The sequence below is a fragment of the Fusarium verticillioides genome, chromosome 7 (assembly GCF_000149555.1).
Source record: "Fusarium verticillioides 7600 chromosome 7, whole genome shotgun sequence".
Classification (NCBI taxonomy): domain Eukaryota; kingdom Fungi; phylum Ascomycota; class Sordariomycetes; order Hypocreales; family Nectriaceae; genus Fusarium; species Fusarium verticillioides.
In genome coordinates, this window is record NC_031681.1 from 321,175 (window position 1) to 335,381 (window position 14,207).

The 14,207-nt window shown below is 49.9% G+C and overlaps 6 protein-coding genes across 6 annotated transcripts; 2 read left to right on the plus strand and 4 right to left on the minus strand.

The window, feature by feature from the left end:
- Positions 1–436: 436 nt before the first annotated feature.
- On the plus strand, positions 437–2,572 carry FVEG_06611 (hypothetical protein; the record flags this gene model as incomplete). The annotated part of the gene is made up of 1 exon (XM_018894994.1): positions 437–2,572. The coding sequence occupies one exon, from the start codon at positions 437–439 to the stop codon at positions 2,570–2,572; it is 2,136 nt and encodes a 711-aa protein (XP_018752176.1).
- Positions 2,573–3,919: 1,347 nt separating this feature from the next.
- FVEG_06612 (hypothetical protein) lies at positions 3,920–5,617 on the minus strand (the record flags this gene model as incomplete). The annotated part of the gene is made up of 1 exon (XM_018894995.1): positions 3,920–5,617. The coding sequence occupies one exon, from the start codon at positions 5,615–5,617 to the stop codon at positions 3,920–3,922; it is 1,698 nt and encodes a 565-aa protein (XP_018752177.1).
- Positions 5,618–6,196: 579 nt separating this feature from the next.
- FVEG_06613 (hypothetical protein) lies at positions 6,197–6,899 on the minus strand. The gene is made up of 2 exons (XM_018894996.1): positions 6,612–6,899; positions 6,197–6,563 (listed from the first exon to the last, which is right to left on the minus strand). Exons 1-2 carry the CDS (start codon positions 6,802–6,804, stop codon positions 6,427–6,429), a joined length of 330 nt encoding a protein of 109 aa, XP_018752178.1. The 5' UTR covers positions 6,805–6,899; the 3' UTR covers positions 6,197–6,426.
- Positions 6,900–8,699: 1,800 nt separating this feature from the next.
- Positions 8,700–9,940, minus strand: FVEG_06614 (hypothetical protein; the record flags this gene model as incomplete). The annotated part of the gene is made up of 2 exons (XM_018894997.1): positions 8,700–9,655; positions 9,703–9,940. The coding sequence occupies 2 exons, from the start codon at positions 9,938–9,940 to the stop codon at positions 8,700–8,702; spliced, it is 1,194 nt and encodes a 397-aa protein (XP_018752179.1).
- Positions 9,941–10,387: 447 nt separating this feature from the next.
- On the plus strand, positions 10,388–11,671 carry FVEG_06615 (hypothetical protein; the record flags this gene model as incomplete). The annotated part of the gene is made up of 1 exon (XM_018894998.1): positions 10,388–11,671. The coding sequence occupies one exon, from the start codon at positions 10,388–10,390 to the stop codon at positions 11,669–11,671; it is 1,284 nt and encodes a 427-aa protein (XP_018752180.1).
- An 831-nt stretch (positions 11,672–12,502) lies between these two features.
- On the minus strand, positions 12,503–13,254 carry FVEG_06616 (hypothetical protein; the record flags this gene model as incomplete). The annotated part of the gene is made up of 2 exons (XM_018894999.1): positions 12,503–12,963; positions 13,011–13,254. The coding sequence occupies 2 exons, from the start codon at positions 13,252–13,254 to the stop codon at positions 12,503–12,505; spliced, it is 705 nt and encodes a 234-aa protein (XP_018752181.1).
- Positions 13,255–14,207: the final 953 nt, after the last annotated feature.

Sequence of the window (14,207 nt, forward strand, 5' to 3'; positions counted from 1 at the left end):
CGGTGAGGTCATGTAACACAGTTGCGTATAGAGAACAAAAATGATATTGATTATTAAAGGGTAAATAGTGAATGACATGAGTTGCTGTGCCTTGCTTCACCATTTTTCACGTGTGGAAAAGTGTTGGATTTGAACAGAGAGAGGATCGGTACCTTACATCAGAGGCGATGGGGTTATCCCACTTTCTCAGAGTGCGCAGGGCATAGGGTGACCGGAATCAGACTTGGTTCGTGTAAAAGGGGGGGAAGAGGAAGAAATCATAGCGGCTCCCTTCCGTTAGCCAGGGCCGGCAACAACTGGTAAGCACTGCGAGCTTCGTACCGCCTTCGAATCTCACAACAACAATAACAACAACAGTACAAACCTTTCAACGTTCAAAACTCAGCTTCTTCCTCCCACAAACATACTTTTCCTCTTTCGCTTCTGCCTCAACATCATGTCAAGCGATTACGAGAGTGAAGGAAATGTCACAAGTGACGACGCGTTCGAAATTCTCGATGGTATCATCAAGAGGTTCTGCGCCCCCCCAAAGCGCCGCTCAAATGTCCGCTTTGGCCATTTGACGGTGCCTGCGTATTTCACTACGAAATACAACATCGTGGACCGACTGAGCTCGGCTATACACAAGAGGACAGACTCTACACAGGTCTTTGTTCTGACGCGCAAGGAGCAACGCATTTTTTCATCCTTCGAGTTTGAACACATGCCAAAGCTCCTTATGCGCGATCAGACAATCGATCACGCTGACTTCTGTTCCATTTTGGAATACTGTCGCATTGATCCTGACGCTCCCATAGGCCCTGGCTGGGTGGAAGGTGGTGAGCCCTTGTGGAAATGTGACCAATGGTTACCCAAACGAGTGTTCATTGTCTTTTCACTGGACCCTTGGATGTCAGCTGCTTGCGCGCTCGCCCTCACTGGACTTGTCCAGTGGGCTTGCGACACGGCTGAGAAATATGGCGCCGATATCCGTGTGTTGACATTCTCAAACTTCTTTGGGAACAGTCTACTATCGGAACTCGTCAGCCTTCGCTCTCAACAGCCTGTTGAACACTTTGAGTTGCCTATCCCAACTCAATTCAACCTCATTCCTGAGGCGGCTATCGACTTGACACATGAGGATCACGTATACTCAACCATTCAAGCTCGAATGTCACCTCTGAATGCTGAATCGAGGAACGCCGTCCTGGTAGTGCCTCCGATCAACAGAGAAGACCTGTTCCAGGGGCTACAGTTGGCGCACGATGTGCGTTACCAGTACCTGCTGTTGAAGCACGTCGAAGAAAACGGTGAAAGTATGTCCTGGAGCCTGGCAAACTGTGCCCCTGGCTTCGGGAGAACCGTCACCGTCATTCAGGTAGATTTGGAGCACCCTATCCCTGACATTCTATACGGCTTTGAACGCGTTCACATCGTTCTTGGTAAGCGATGTATGAGAACCGTCTTTGATGAAGAAACCAAGCAGGTGGTCAGGACTGAGCTCTCGATCACTCAGAGTGAGCTTGATAGCCTGCGATGGTGGTGCTTCCAATTGAACCATCCATTCCCTTACATCCGCATCTATGCTGGAAGCGAGGGTCTGAGAGCAAATGAAGATGCGGCTGTTTACAGACCTCTTCATATCATGAATGATCATGCCGGTGCTTTCATCAGTGGCGTCTACGGCATGTCTAGCTGGGGCATTGATCCTGAGCAAGTCGTGGGATGCTTCATCAAGTCAACTCCGGTCATTGCACAGGTGACTAGCCTCTTGCGAAAGGAGGGTGTCATCCATGGACATCTCGCCAGACTTGCCTTCACAGGGAGTGAGGAGACTAGGTACCGAGTTATTCTACGCGCCCTTGGATACGACCATCGCATCGCACATTTCTGTGCATTGCGATCGTCGGATATCAAGGTGCAGTGGATCAAAGCACAGCTGGCTGTTGTCCTGACCGTGTCAAAAGACTGGACTCTGGAAATTGAGCCCGGAAGGCATTTCGGATCTGACATTCCGGCCTTTGGCTGGGGATCAAATCTCTCTGATCATGGAGATCTCTGGCAAGTTCTTGGAATGTGGAAAGCCATTGCTTTGAACTGGGAAGAGTTTGATGACATTACCTCTCCTCGGGAACCGATCTGGGATGCGACTGGCTATCTGAAGCCGCCCATAGGCGCTGTGCAGCACTTTCATGCCACAAATCATCAACTACAAAATGCTTTGCATTCTGTAGAGAATTACATCAAACTCCCTTTTCATGGCGTCGAGAATGAGATTGAGAGTCTGAGCGATGATCAAATGCGGGAGGTATTCCAACATCTGTTGCGCGCCTTCCAGCATCAACTCATTGCCACTCGTCTCGCTGTTGTCCAGGGGCACGAACTGCTCCAGCACACTGTCGTCTCAACCGGGAAAAGTGTTGAGATGAGGAGCCAGAGGACCGTACTGCCGCTTCCCAATGCCATCTTCAAGGACGTGGAGAGAGGTGGTGTTCTCTATGGCATATGCACAGAGTTCATCAAGGAGCCAGACTCTCTGGTTGCCATGAACTGGACATGGATGCCTCATGATCTGGTCGCGCAGTACATTTGATCGAAGCCGATGCACCTGCCTTAGTATGTTCATCGTACTTTGTAGATATTTGGTACGATCTCGAACAAGCATCATCAGATCGCTCTGAGCCATCCTGCTGCCGCACCTCTGCTCTATGTCCAACTGGCCAATGAGGCGGCCTGGAGTACTAATCTCTCTACCTGAACGCTCTCCTTAAGGTACGCCAGTTGCAAATCATCATCTTCGCATGCTAATAAGATGTAGTCATTCTTTTTTTTTTCGACCACAAGCTCAGACTCTGACCGACGAGCACATCATATGCCCAGCGATTTGCCCAATTGTCAATATTACTGGTGAAGATAGACGAAACAACACCTTGCGTTCTGGTATGGCCAACCGGCGGAAACTACGAAGCGGGGATGGTTCGATGGAAGATACTACACGAGGAGGAAATGCTGCAGATTGGAAGACTGGACTGGGTCGTGGGTGATAGGTGAATAAATTGAAGGGAACTTGATGATATTTCTCACTATTCATCTCATCTAAGGTGCTATGACTTATGTGACGAACTCCGCGTAGTCGCAACACGAAGCCGTGTCTGATAGTCTCTAACTATCACACAGAAAACAATAAATGTCGTTTCAAATCACAATCCTGCGCGCCCTCAAATTCCCTACTGTTGTGAATATGAAGCTGATCAATCAAGAATGGGAATTTGGGGAGATTTAGATATTTGAAAGTCAGTTTTAACGCCAGTAAGTTCGTCTCTCCTGCATGGTTTTGTCTTCACATCTGAGATATGATGTTTACCTTGGCAATTTCTACTTATTATTATAGGGTGTGCTAGATGTATGCCGTATGGCTCCATCATCTTTGCGGTTTCTGTGCCCGGGTCGAGTTCCAATGAGTTTCGGCTCTGTGTTGAGAGGAGCAATTTGACGGATGATAACAAATGTAATATCCTTTTTGATTGCACATTTGACTAAAATCGTTCTAGATTATAACTGAAAACCATTAACGAGAGTGTTTTCCGAGGACAAGGCATGCGATTAGACAGGTGTGATGTTCAGGATAGGGAGCAGGGAGCAGGGATAAAGACTCGCACAATCATGGAGACCTGAGACGCATGGTCATTCTTTTTGGGTCGCCATATTTTTCACAAGTTCAAAGCATATTAGTACCGTACAGGATACTTTACATTATTATGAGTAAGGCATGGCTACTGTCCATCACCTTCCGAGTCTATCATACACTTCAATGCCAAGTTCAAGGCCATCCAGGGTCCATCCAGCCGCCAGTCCTGGTGTCGCATCTCGCGCCCAAGGGAATCCGTCCATTGAAATATCATAGCATCTGAATGCATACCAAGTCAACAGCCCAGACTCATTAATAGATACCGAAACAGAAGTCTATTGGTTCCTCTTGGTGGAGTGTCTCCTTCTTCTTCTCCACACCCAAGTACAAGTCAAGAAAAAGTTCAATCTCAGCAGGTGTCTTGTCTCCGAAAAGGTCGAACGACGCGGGAATAATAACGCATCGAGGAGGCTGCCTGCAATAAATATAGGTGCCAGGTGGTGTATATCTCACATACTTGGCCACAGTCGCTAGATCGCAGGCTATATGTTGCTCGGTCAGCCTTTTGGCCTCCTCACGGAGGACAGTAGGATCCTCCAATGCCGGAACAGACAATTCTGGATCTCCGCTGTTGGCCTGCTTGCGTTCGCTTCTGAGAATGCAATTCTCCTCTCGCAACTCCCGGATCTCGTCCTCATATGCCAGTTGCCTCTTTGTAGTAGCATACTCGTCTTGCCATTTCTGTGATCGGAGTTCGCCCCTGGTGAGCTCTGAGTACTGGCACAAACCACCGTCGAGGGGGATCAACCTGTCGGACTCTTGGAAAAGGAAATCCTGAGTTGGGAAGCAAGGCCTTTGGTGGGTTGCTGGAGGGTACAGTCGATTATTATCGAAGAACACCCAAGCCCTCTGCTGGTAGATCTGTACTTGGATTTTGTTCGACTGGGAAAGCGGAGTGGAGAGATGGCCGTACATCGGTGAGCCAGCGACATCAGATGATTCGATTCTGGTAACGACATGTTGATAAGGCCCCATTCTGTGCGGCAGTGACTTCATAACCTTGCCAAACTCTTGGTCAAACTCATCATTCTCCAATGAATATCCAAAGCGGTAACGCGTGAGCTGGGTGATGGTTTTTAAACCAAGCTTTGCCAGATGAGACGTGACGTCGCCATGATGATTTCCCCGTAATCCCCTGTCTCCAGTATAAAGATCAGGGTCGAAGCAGAAGCTGTCTGGAAAGGCTAGCCCTGCTTCGAACGCCGACCCATCAGGACCGCTTGGAAGGAATCCATCATCACGCTGCGCGATACAGGCACCATAAAGTGAGCGAACGTAGGTATGAACGCAGTGGATTGCCTCATCCTCAGAGGGGTGAATGGCGCGTTTCGGGAGATTGTTTAGAGGGCTTCCGGGATTGGAAGACGTGCCCAAGAACTTGGCGACTTTGCAGTTCAGTTCATACAATAAGAAAGCTCTCAAGAACCGCTTCAGCTCCATCGTGGTAAGACTGTCGGGATTGAAGCTCGAGGTGATGGGTTGGCCACGGAAGTATAGCTGAGTTGTTGGTGATGGTGACTGCACGCCTTGCAAACAAATGTACTCTCGTGGCATGTAAGGAGCTGTGGCCTTGCTGCAGTAATCCTGTATGAAATGAAGCAGCATATTGTGGAGGTCGTCCAGATCTTCGAACAGATAGTCATCCTGCGTGGTCAGAGGGCTGACAAAGTTCTTGTCTACCCAGCGCTTCAAGTGATCTCGAACACGGAGCAGCTGGTGCTGTTGAGTACCTCGTTCTCTCGGAAACTGGATGATTGCTAGGGCATCTTGAACCATTTCTTCATCAAGGTCAAGCGAGATGATGTTCAGTCGGATTTTATTTCTTTGCGTCTGGTACTGTCGCAGCATCGTCGGTGATGCCTGGATAATGGAAGAGAGGGAGAACTTGGAGGTGATAGAAAATAGGACCTTGAGACGAATCTCTGGGGGTAGAGAGTTGAAGGGATCCATGGTGCTGTTAAAGGTTAGCGAGACTGGATTGAGGATGTGATCTTCTGTACTCTACCAGGTACGAGTGACATTGTTGCCACCAGTGGATGCGTTGTTTTGGGCGCTCATTGTGAAGTCTGGGACGGTGTACAAATGGATAGACGGCAGAGCGAAAAAGGCAGGAGAACAAGCAGACACGGGGCTTGTTGATGTGATGTAGAATAAAAGAAAAGAAAAGAAAAGAAAAGAGAAGGAGAAATAAAGTCGAAGAGAAAGATCAAATACGGAGAGTGGTAGAGTGGTTAGGGCTTTTGATTCAGGGCAAGGCTTATGAATCACTGTCAAGAAGCGAGAGATTGATAGGCGGCAAGCACTGCAAGCTAAGGCTAAGGCTTAATGCGAGTTGACCTCAGGCGGCCTGGTAAAGGAGGATCTTCCATGGACAAAGTCTATGGTCACTGTCAAGGGGCCATGCACGCGAGTCAAACGCACTGGCCAAACAAGGGTCAAGGCAGTCCAACCAAACAGGGGCATCGACAGGAAAACATTTTCAATGTATGGCGTACGCGATTACGAGTACACACTTTTAACTTGGTTGATGAGGGCACACTCTGACAACTCGCGGTGAGTCATTCTTTAGATCTTCTTAGAGAACTTGATACAAAAGTCTATGTTTAGCTTAAGGGAAGGCAAATGCAGAATCGAATCGAAATCCTCAGTGCACTGCATAGATTGCGAGGTCCCATACCATGCCATCCCATTCCTTTCCGTTCGTAAATCGAATTCCTCAACGTCATCGACCTCGATCTTGACGCATTGCAGACAGCTGTCTAGTCCTTGGGGATCCGAATGTTTCCCCCCCGCGCGCGGATCTTCTCCATGATCTCCTTCTTTTCCTTGTCAAGGATCTCCATCTTCTGGATGACGCGGCCGAGCTGAGAAGCGAGGTACTTGATGGTTGGCTCGGCTTGTATTCCATTAGTATCGCTTCCAATGAGGAGGTTATCTGACTTACTGGTGGTAGGAGATTCAGGTTCAGGTTTGGAAATCGTACATGGAATGGGAATGATTTCGTAGGGGGGTTGGGATTCTCGTGCTACCACGGCTTGGAAAACCTCAGGCTTGTCTGTTATGACCATGATACACCCATCCGGGCATTCAATCAAGACGCGAGGCTCTGGGGCCGAGCTAGATTGTTTGTCGCTCATTTTTCGAAAGAAGGATGAGGAAGAGGAAGGGAGGTGTAATTGCCAAATTGAAAGAAGGAGAGAGAGATGGCCTTGGAAAAGAAGAGAATTTTGTTCAGAGTCCGAATGTCAGTGAGTCACCGCTGAAATCATTCACTTGTAGGCACCTTGGTGGGGCAAAGAGCTGACACAATGCCAACCCCCTGAATCTCTCAACGCCGTTTTCTTTCTGTCCCTCCATCTCGATCCATTCGCCACACCACAGCACGTCGTGGCAATCCAAATCAAAGATGCCTCCCACCTCAATCACCATGCCTTTTGACCCTTTCAAAGTCAATCCTATTGATTTGGCGACTTGGTGTCACCATATCACGAGGTTCTTCCGTCACATAGGGCTGTTCACTATGCAAAGGATCTACGATACGCCCCGCCTACAAGAGAAAGTCTGCAAAGAGTATAAGAACCCACTCCCCAAGCTCAAGGTAGGATCCGCCAAGAAAAGCCAAACGCAGACATGCGACTCAAGAAGGAACTGGAGGATGAGAAGACATTGGAGAGTTCCGAGTAGGCGACCTTCCGGCTTCGGTGATGATTCGAGAACTGGTGGCCCAACCAACTGCAGCTGGGTGGGTGAGTCTACTTGGCAGCTTGTGACTGGGATAGAGAGCAAAGGTCAATATAAGACTAGATGACTACGTTTGATGTGCAAGATTGTTAATTGTGACCGCTGTGAATGACTACGTCCTGCCCCGTGTATTCGTAGCCCTGAAAGACTCTAGGACTAATCTCAAACAATAAACAAGACAACATGACAAGCTCCATAGAATTTCCTTGATCGTCAGATACTTGATTGCCTCAGCAAAGCCCAGAGTGACTGTATTTGCCATTGCCATGTCGTTGATTGTCTCATCAAAGTCTAGAGTGACTGTTGGTGCCTGGCGTTCAAGCTCGAGCCTCACTGTCGAGCAGGCTTTGTCTCGGGTTGGGGAGCGAGTCTGTAGTCGGCGCTGTAGAGAAAAGCCACGAACGTTGAACTCATTGACAGTAATGGTCTTTGAAGTTGTTTCCTGCTGAAAGCGTTAGTGAGAGCTGGTAGTGGTGAGATTTTACACGCACCTCAAAGCCGCCGTTGAGCGCCGCGGAGATGACGGGCGACTGGGGGACACAATCATCTGGGGAAGTTTGAATTCGCGGTCCTTGCAGCGGAGAGTGAAGTCGCTGTATTCACTGATGACAATGGCCACTTTCTCCGATCATATCTTGCGTGTAATAAAGTCAGGTGTTGAAATTTGAGCAAATATCGAATAAGGTTGATGAAATGTAATGGTTTTGGTGAGGGCGAATTGGAAGGTAAAGCTTATCAGACTGGCGTCCGGGTTGTGGCTAAAGCTGCACTGTGCTATCGACGGCTTGTGTGAGTGGGGCCAGGATCTGTGGCTGTGACGGGCAATGGAGTAACCATGCCGCAGACTTCTCTATCAAACGTGTCTTGATCGCTACGCGGGACGGGAATGAACTTACTGGGGGTAGGGGAACTCGAGGTTCATTTTCTATTTCTTTGGCTATTGAAAGAAACAAAATCGAGTTGTTAAGCATCACTTTCGCGTTTCATGGGTCTAATGTTGACGACTCGACAGGCAGGATATGACAGATCAAACATTAATCACGTATCGAGACTCATAGAATGGGCGTCAGTGGTGTGATATTTAGCTACGGCTCCCCTTTCCACCACGATATTCCACCAGCCCAATCATCTTATCTCTCCCACCATGGTAGACTGCAATTCGAAACTCCTTGTTATGCGCAGAGTGACTCTCAACGCAGAGGTTCCCCCAGAGACGTCAGCGTCGACCATATGAACGTTAGTAGAGCATAAACACAAGACCTTGCCAGACTCACCACAGTATGTACCAAAACTACTCATCGGTAGAAGAGTCATTGTCGGCGAAGGAGCTCTCGGCGGAAGGGTTCTCGACGGAGATGGTCGCCATGTCATGCGGGCCCCACGACCAGACAAACGCTTCCTGAATGGTTCTCTCATCTGTGGTACTAGACACCCAGATCTCTCGTGCCACTCGAACTCGATCGTCAACCTCCGATGAGTATCCACGGAGAACCCAGCGGCTAAGTTCGGTCTTGGCCTCGGCCAGGGGCTTCTCAACAATCTCCAAAATCTCGGCACGGCACTCTGCGATGAAATTTCGCTTCTCATGCGCGTTCCTGATGGAATACAGTGCCTCGGATTGGACTTCGGCATATGCACTGCTGGTCATGGAGGTCAACCCCCGGCTGCTGTGGTAGGAACGGCTGTGAACGACAGGCATGGCCTTACGCACGCGAAGAAACGTCGCTAGCGACATTGTCCCGCCGTAGTAGGCTTCAATCGCCCAGTCGACGACGGACTGCCAAAGGCATCTGATCGTATCAGCGATCCCCTCGCTACCAGGGTTGACGCAGGTGGTACGGCTGAATCCAACAACCAAAGTGATACAGTCTTGGTCGTCGTCAATCCATGAGATCTCCAGGTGAGGGGGGACGATTTCGTTGTTGATTTCTTCAAGGAGCTGATTGTGTTCCCCAAAAACAAGGTTGTAGAGATCGATCCAGAGTGGGAGTGCGATCTGGAATGGACCAGTGATGGGAGCCACCATTTCACGGGGATAGTATGGATCGTTATTCCAGACGTGGTTTCGCTGTTCCAGAGACGGCACTTCCGGCTTATCTCGACGATCGACGTCGCATACACGGAGTCCACGGGCCAGACGCCAATTCTGATACGTTGGCGAGATACCCTCTGCGATCTTGTTGGGTGCATCAAACTTGGATGGTATGGTGAAGGGCCATTCGACAGCTTCGGTGGCGATTTCGCTGACTGTTTCTTGTCAGTTTAGAAACTAATTCTCGCATGCAGAGACTTACAGAGCTTTTGCCAGGCGACACGATCTGCTTCATACTCTAGCCAGTCGTGGCTGACCCGTTTACGGCCTCTGTCTTCGAGGCTCTCCATGACTTGCTCGAAGGCCATCTTGAGGCAGTCATCCCATTTGGCAACCGCATCGCTACCAACGTACTCGAGGTAGTCAGAAATGAACGCGCGGCGTGAATCGATGTAGCATGCGTCATATGACGAAGGGTTGGGGGGTGTTCCGGACACCATGGCGCAGAAAAGGCTTGAACAATTCAACAAGGGATTCGTTGTTGTGAGATGAGGAAGTCGAGGATTTAGGAGAGAAAGAAATTTTTGATTGTAGGAGAAAGCGATAAGTGGCTCGTCAAATTCCTTTACTCTGATTCAGGGGTCACCCCATGCCACCTGGCAAACACTGACAACTGAAACAAACAATAACTGGTTCTCGCACAAACAGCTATAACCTCCTACAAACCACAGTGTGCACATGTGTCTCTTGGTCAACTATCTGCTCAGTTCAATCACGTCCGCTTTCCGCAATACCAGTCTATCCAAGTTCGCCGACAGAAAATTTCAATCTTCGATTTCATTTTCCCACGAGTCTCGCGAGTCAATCTCAGCAAGACAACATCGCGCCCCCAAAGAAACTTCCTTTTTAACCAGCTTTCTCTCAAAACTCTTCCTCGGTGATTCAAGATGGCTCCTCCTCACCATGAGGACAACCGCAATCACCGCGCTGACCGAGATCGAAGTCGCAGCCGCAGCCGCACCTCTCGGGCTCAAGCGGGTGTTTCACAGAATGAGGATGTGGCAGCCGCCCAGCGGGCAGTTGACCAAGCCATGGAACGGCAGCGTCAAGCTCAGCGTGGAGTTGACGAAGCCATGAAATGGCAGCGAGAGGTTCAGCATGAAGTTGATGAAGCCTTGGAACGGCAACGACAAGTTCAACGTGAAGCTGTGGAGGCCTTGGAACGTCGTGCAAATAGCCAACGTCGCAGCCACCGAATACCCTCTGTTGCAAGCAACCGCAACACCTCTTTTCGCCAAGCCAGCAGACCGGCCGGAATCACCAAGCCCCAACAGTCGTCTAGCGCGGGGCGAGACTTCACCATGAATCTTGGTTCTGAGGCAGAGAGGCGCGACTTCGTGAATACTCACCACGGGCCTGGCGGTATGGGTGGTGCCAACAAGCCTCTCGGTGGCGAGCAGAGGCCCTCTTACCGCTTTCCTCTAAATCGCACTGGTACCATGGAGGGAGTGGCCTATGATACGGGTGAGTTGAAAGCAGTTGGCGACCATGTTCTGAAGGTCAACAAAGGCGCACATCTGTCCTACCTCGTGGAGCCCAGATGGAACGACGCCAAGAGGTTCATGGAAAATGAGGAGGTGCTCGTGAGGGCCACCTCTTCCAATGGCCGAACCAAACTGTGCAAGGGTGCTACTCCTGGAGAGCCCAGCCGGTTCACTGAGACCTCTCGGCAACCAGACGTCAAGTGTGTCAACTGCAGGCTCAAGACACACACCCTGCGCCACTGTCTGGACGCAGAAAACGAGCCCAATATCTATGGTTGCATTTTGTGCAACAAGGAGAAACACATGGTGGACGAATGCCACCAGTTCCAGAGCATGTCTCTGAGAGAACAGGTGGAGCTCCTGGTCTTTGAACGGGCCAATATGCCCTGCCTTGCGGTCAGCAAGCAGTTCCCCAAGTGGTATGATCTGCTTGAGCAGGCCATCTCCTCCGGGGATATTGACGCCAACGGGCCAATGAAGGGGTTCCCTTGGACTGGTCAATTCTGCTTGGACCTGTGCCACGAGGAGGGTGGAGAAACGATCAGGGCACTCCAGAAGAAGTTTGATGAGTCCGGCTTCGACATGTCCATCCTGCCCGTGGATCCCAACACGGATTCGCTGCAACAGGTCAGGTTGTATTACGCGGACCAGCGTGCGCCGGGCCCCTCGTCATCCGGTGGCCATTGATCTCCGACACGCCCGGGATGGTCAATTCGGTCCCCTTGCGGCGAGGCAAGCCAAGCCTGCCTAATGATCTCCGCGTCAGTTCTCTACCAAATCCCTACCCATGAACCCATATGCGAGGTTCTTTCTTGTTGTTCCATGAATTGACTACTTGGACAACGCTCTGTAGAGACATGAGATCATTTCGCTTTCCGCAGGCCATGTCACATCTTCATCAGTCCCTTGAAAGCTCAACTCCGACAATGTCGGTATTTCCGTCCCTTTTGTCGAAATGCTCGTAATGTCGTCCCACTTCCGACATATCGATTTGCCTTTTGTAAGTTGTCTCTCAAGTCTTGTTGCAATTGTGAACTAACATCTCAAGCCCAGGCACTCATTTCTCACCCTGCTGTACGATTCCGCGACCGAAACCTACCAAACGGCAACGTACCCAAGGCCACACAAGCTACGGCTATCTAATTTACAAACCAAGTCGCTCGACCTTTCCGGGTAGCCAAGCTTTAGTATCATGTCTACTGCCCGAACACCTCATTTGACAAGTTACGCAAGTAGATTGTGGAGGAGGGCAACGTGGCACTGAGGTGGAGCGACAATACAAGTTGATTTAAGACTGCAATAATGGATGTTTGAATCATGATTGAATCATTGAAGGTTGTGGCATGTGTATGTAGCTAAAGCGCTGCCTAGAGTTTGCTTTGTAGTTCGTGCCAAGTTCACTGTCCTCATTTACTCTCTGAGCCACATCTCAACTGCATGGGAGTAACAATAACACGGTCCCCATCTGGGAGTACACAAATTCTTCCTGGGGCTCTGGCGATTTCACGGACCAAGATGCTAGTTCGGAGAGCTGCGTGCAGTCCTCAGCAAATCGATCTCCCTCTGCTTATCGGCAAGTTGCATCTCGAGAGCATCAACCTCGGTCTGAAGGGCATTGATCCTCCTCTCCTGTTCCGCCGCGATCCCTGTCTCCTGCTTTATGAAATGACCCGGTCTCTCGTTGATTGGAGGTTCGGCGGTCGACTGCCGCGCTGATGGCAGAGTTGTTGGCAGGCCAGCATCTGATGCAAACTCGGTTTTGACATGAACCATTGTGTCTACCTCATCTGGGGTCTGGCGGCTTGCAGTAGGCTTGTCGATGGTAGGCTTTTGAGCATCTGGCCCATCCACCAGCAACCCCCTCTCTTGTCTCCAGTTCTTGTAGACACGGCAGATACCGCCAGCCATGTTCTTGGCATCTGGTAGAAGACCCCATGGCCAGCAATGCTCATTTCGGTCTTCGACCTTCATCCGGGCGACTAGATTACTGTCAGACTCCAATATGCTTCGAGATATCTTAACTTACTGTACTCCTCCCAGACCAATTCATCGACCGAGTGGTCGAAGAAGAGCAGCGAGACCGACCGGTATCCCTTGCGGTCGAGAGCCTTACAGACAGCCTCCTCGGCTGCTGTGGTAAGCTCCACCCAGTGGGCCTCATCCCAGAACCTATGATACTCAAGATGCGCCTGGAGATGGGTGCGTCGAGCAAACGTGTCAAAGGGGTGAACCCCTGCTGCTGAGGGGGGCTGGTTCGATGTTGGATTCATTTTCTGTAGGACTGTTAGATAAAAGGACAGTACCAGTACTGGCAGACATTATTAGGCTTACGCGCGAGCGAATGTGATGTTGATATATAAGAAGGGGAAGAGAAAGAGAGGCAAAAGATGATGTAGTAGAGTGTGTGAGTTTAAAGATGGTTGTTGGAGTGGATCGGGGGCACTGGCAAATGTGACATGGGCTTCGATTCACAGCCAGCAAACGCAAGGAACTGCCTTAGTCACCTGACGAGATTTGTTGCATTGGGCCAACTTGAGCGCCAAGCTACCAACGATCCGATGGTTAAAGAAATTCTACGCGGTAGCCATGTTGTGTTATTTGTTGTTTATGATTAGTCTTAGAGTCTGTAACTACAAATACAAGGGCAGGACATATGAATTGACAATGACATTTTGGACATGGAGGTGACACTTAACAAGTCGATTTGGCTGTAATTACTATGTACAGAAAAGCAAACTCGAATTTCCTTACTCCCCGATGATCTCACTCAGTCCATTGCCCTCATTTCAAAACCCGTTGAGCGAGAAATCTGCAGCAGGGTAGTTCTCAAGGCTGGCACTCTTGCCAAGGACAATACTTGTCTCTATTTGTGTCAGATGATTTCTGTAAATGGAAGCTGTCGAACTTACCGTGAAATGGGCGCAAGAGGGAGAAGCTACTCAGTCCGCACTGTCACTCGTCCTCTCAGTCCCTCAATCATGTAGATGCCGGCTTTGATGAGACTCGTGCTGCCGCAACACAGTAGATCCCTCCGGGGGCTCCTAGCGGAGGGCTTTTCCTCGCTGCGCTCGTGTCTGTTACTACTCTCGGTCACAACGCGAACCGCAAAATAAGTCCGAAGATTATGCTACAGGCACATCAGGGCACTCCGAGACTCTCGAGCAAGAAATGAATCACCCACGACTTAAACCATCAGTGAAAAGATACGAGCGAAGCGAGAGAG

Coding starts and splice junctions, on each gene's coding strand:
- FVEG_06613 (XM_018894996.1), bottom strand. CDS start 6,804: ATGAGCGACAAACAATCTAGCTCGGCCCCAGAGCCTCGCGTCTTGATT. Junction 6,564..6,611: donor ACCTGAATCTCCTACCACCA/GTAAGTCAGATA, acceptor ATGGAATACAAG/CCGAGCCAACCATCAAGTAC.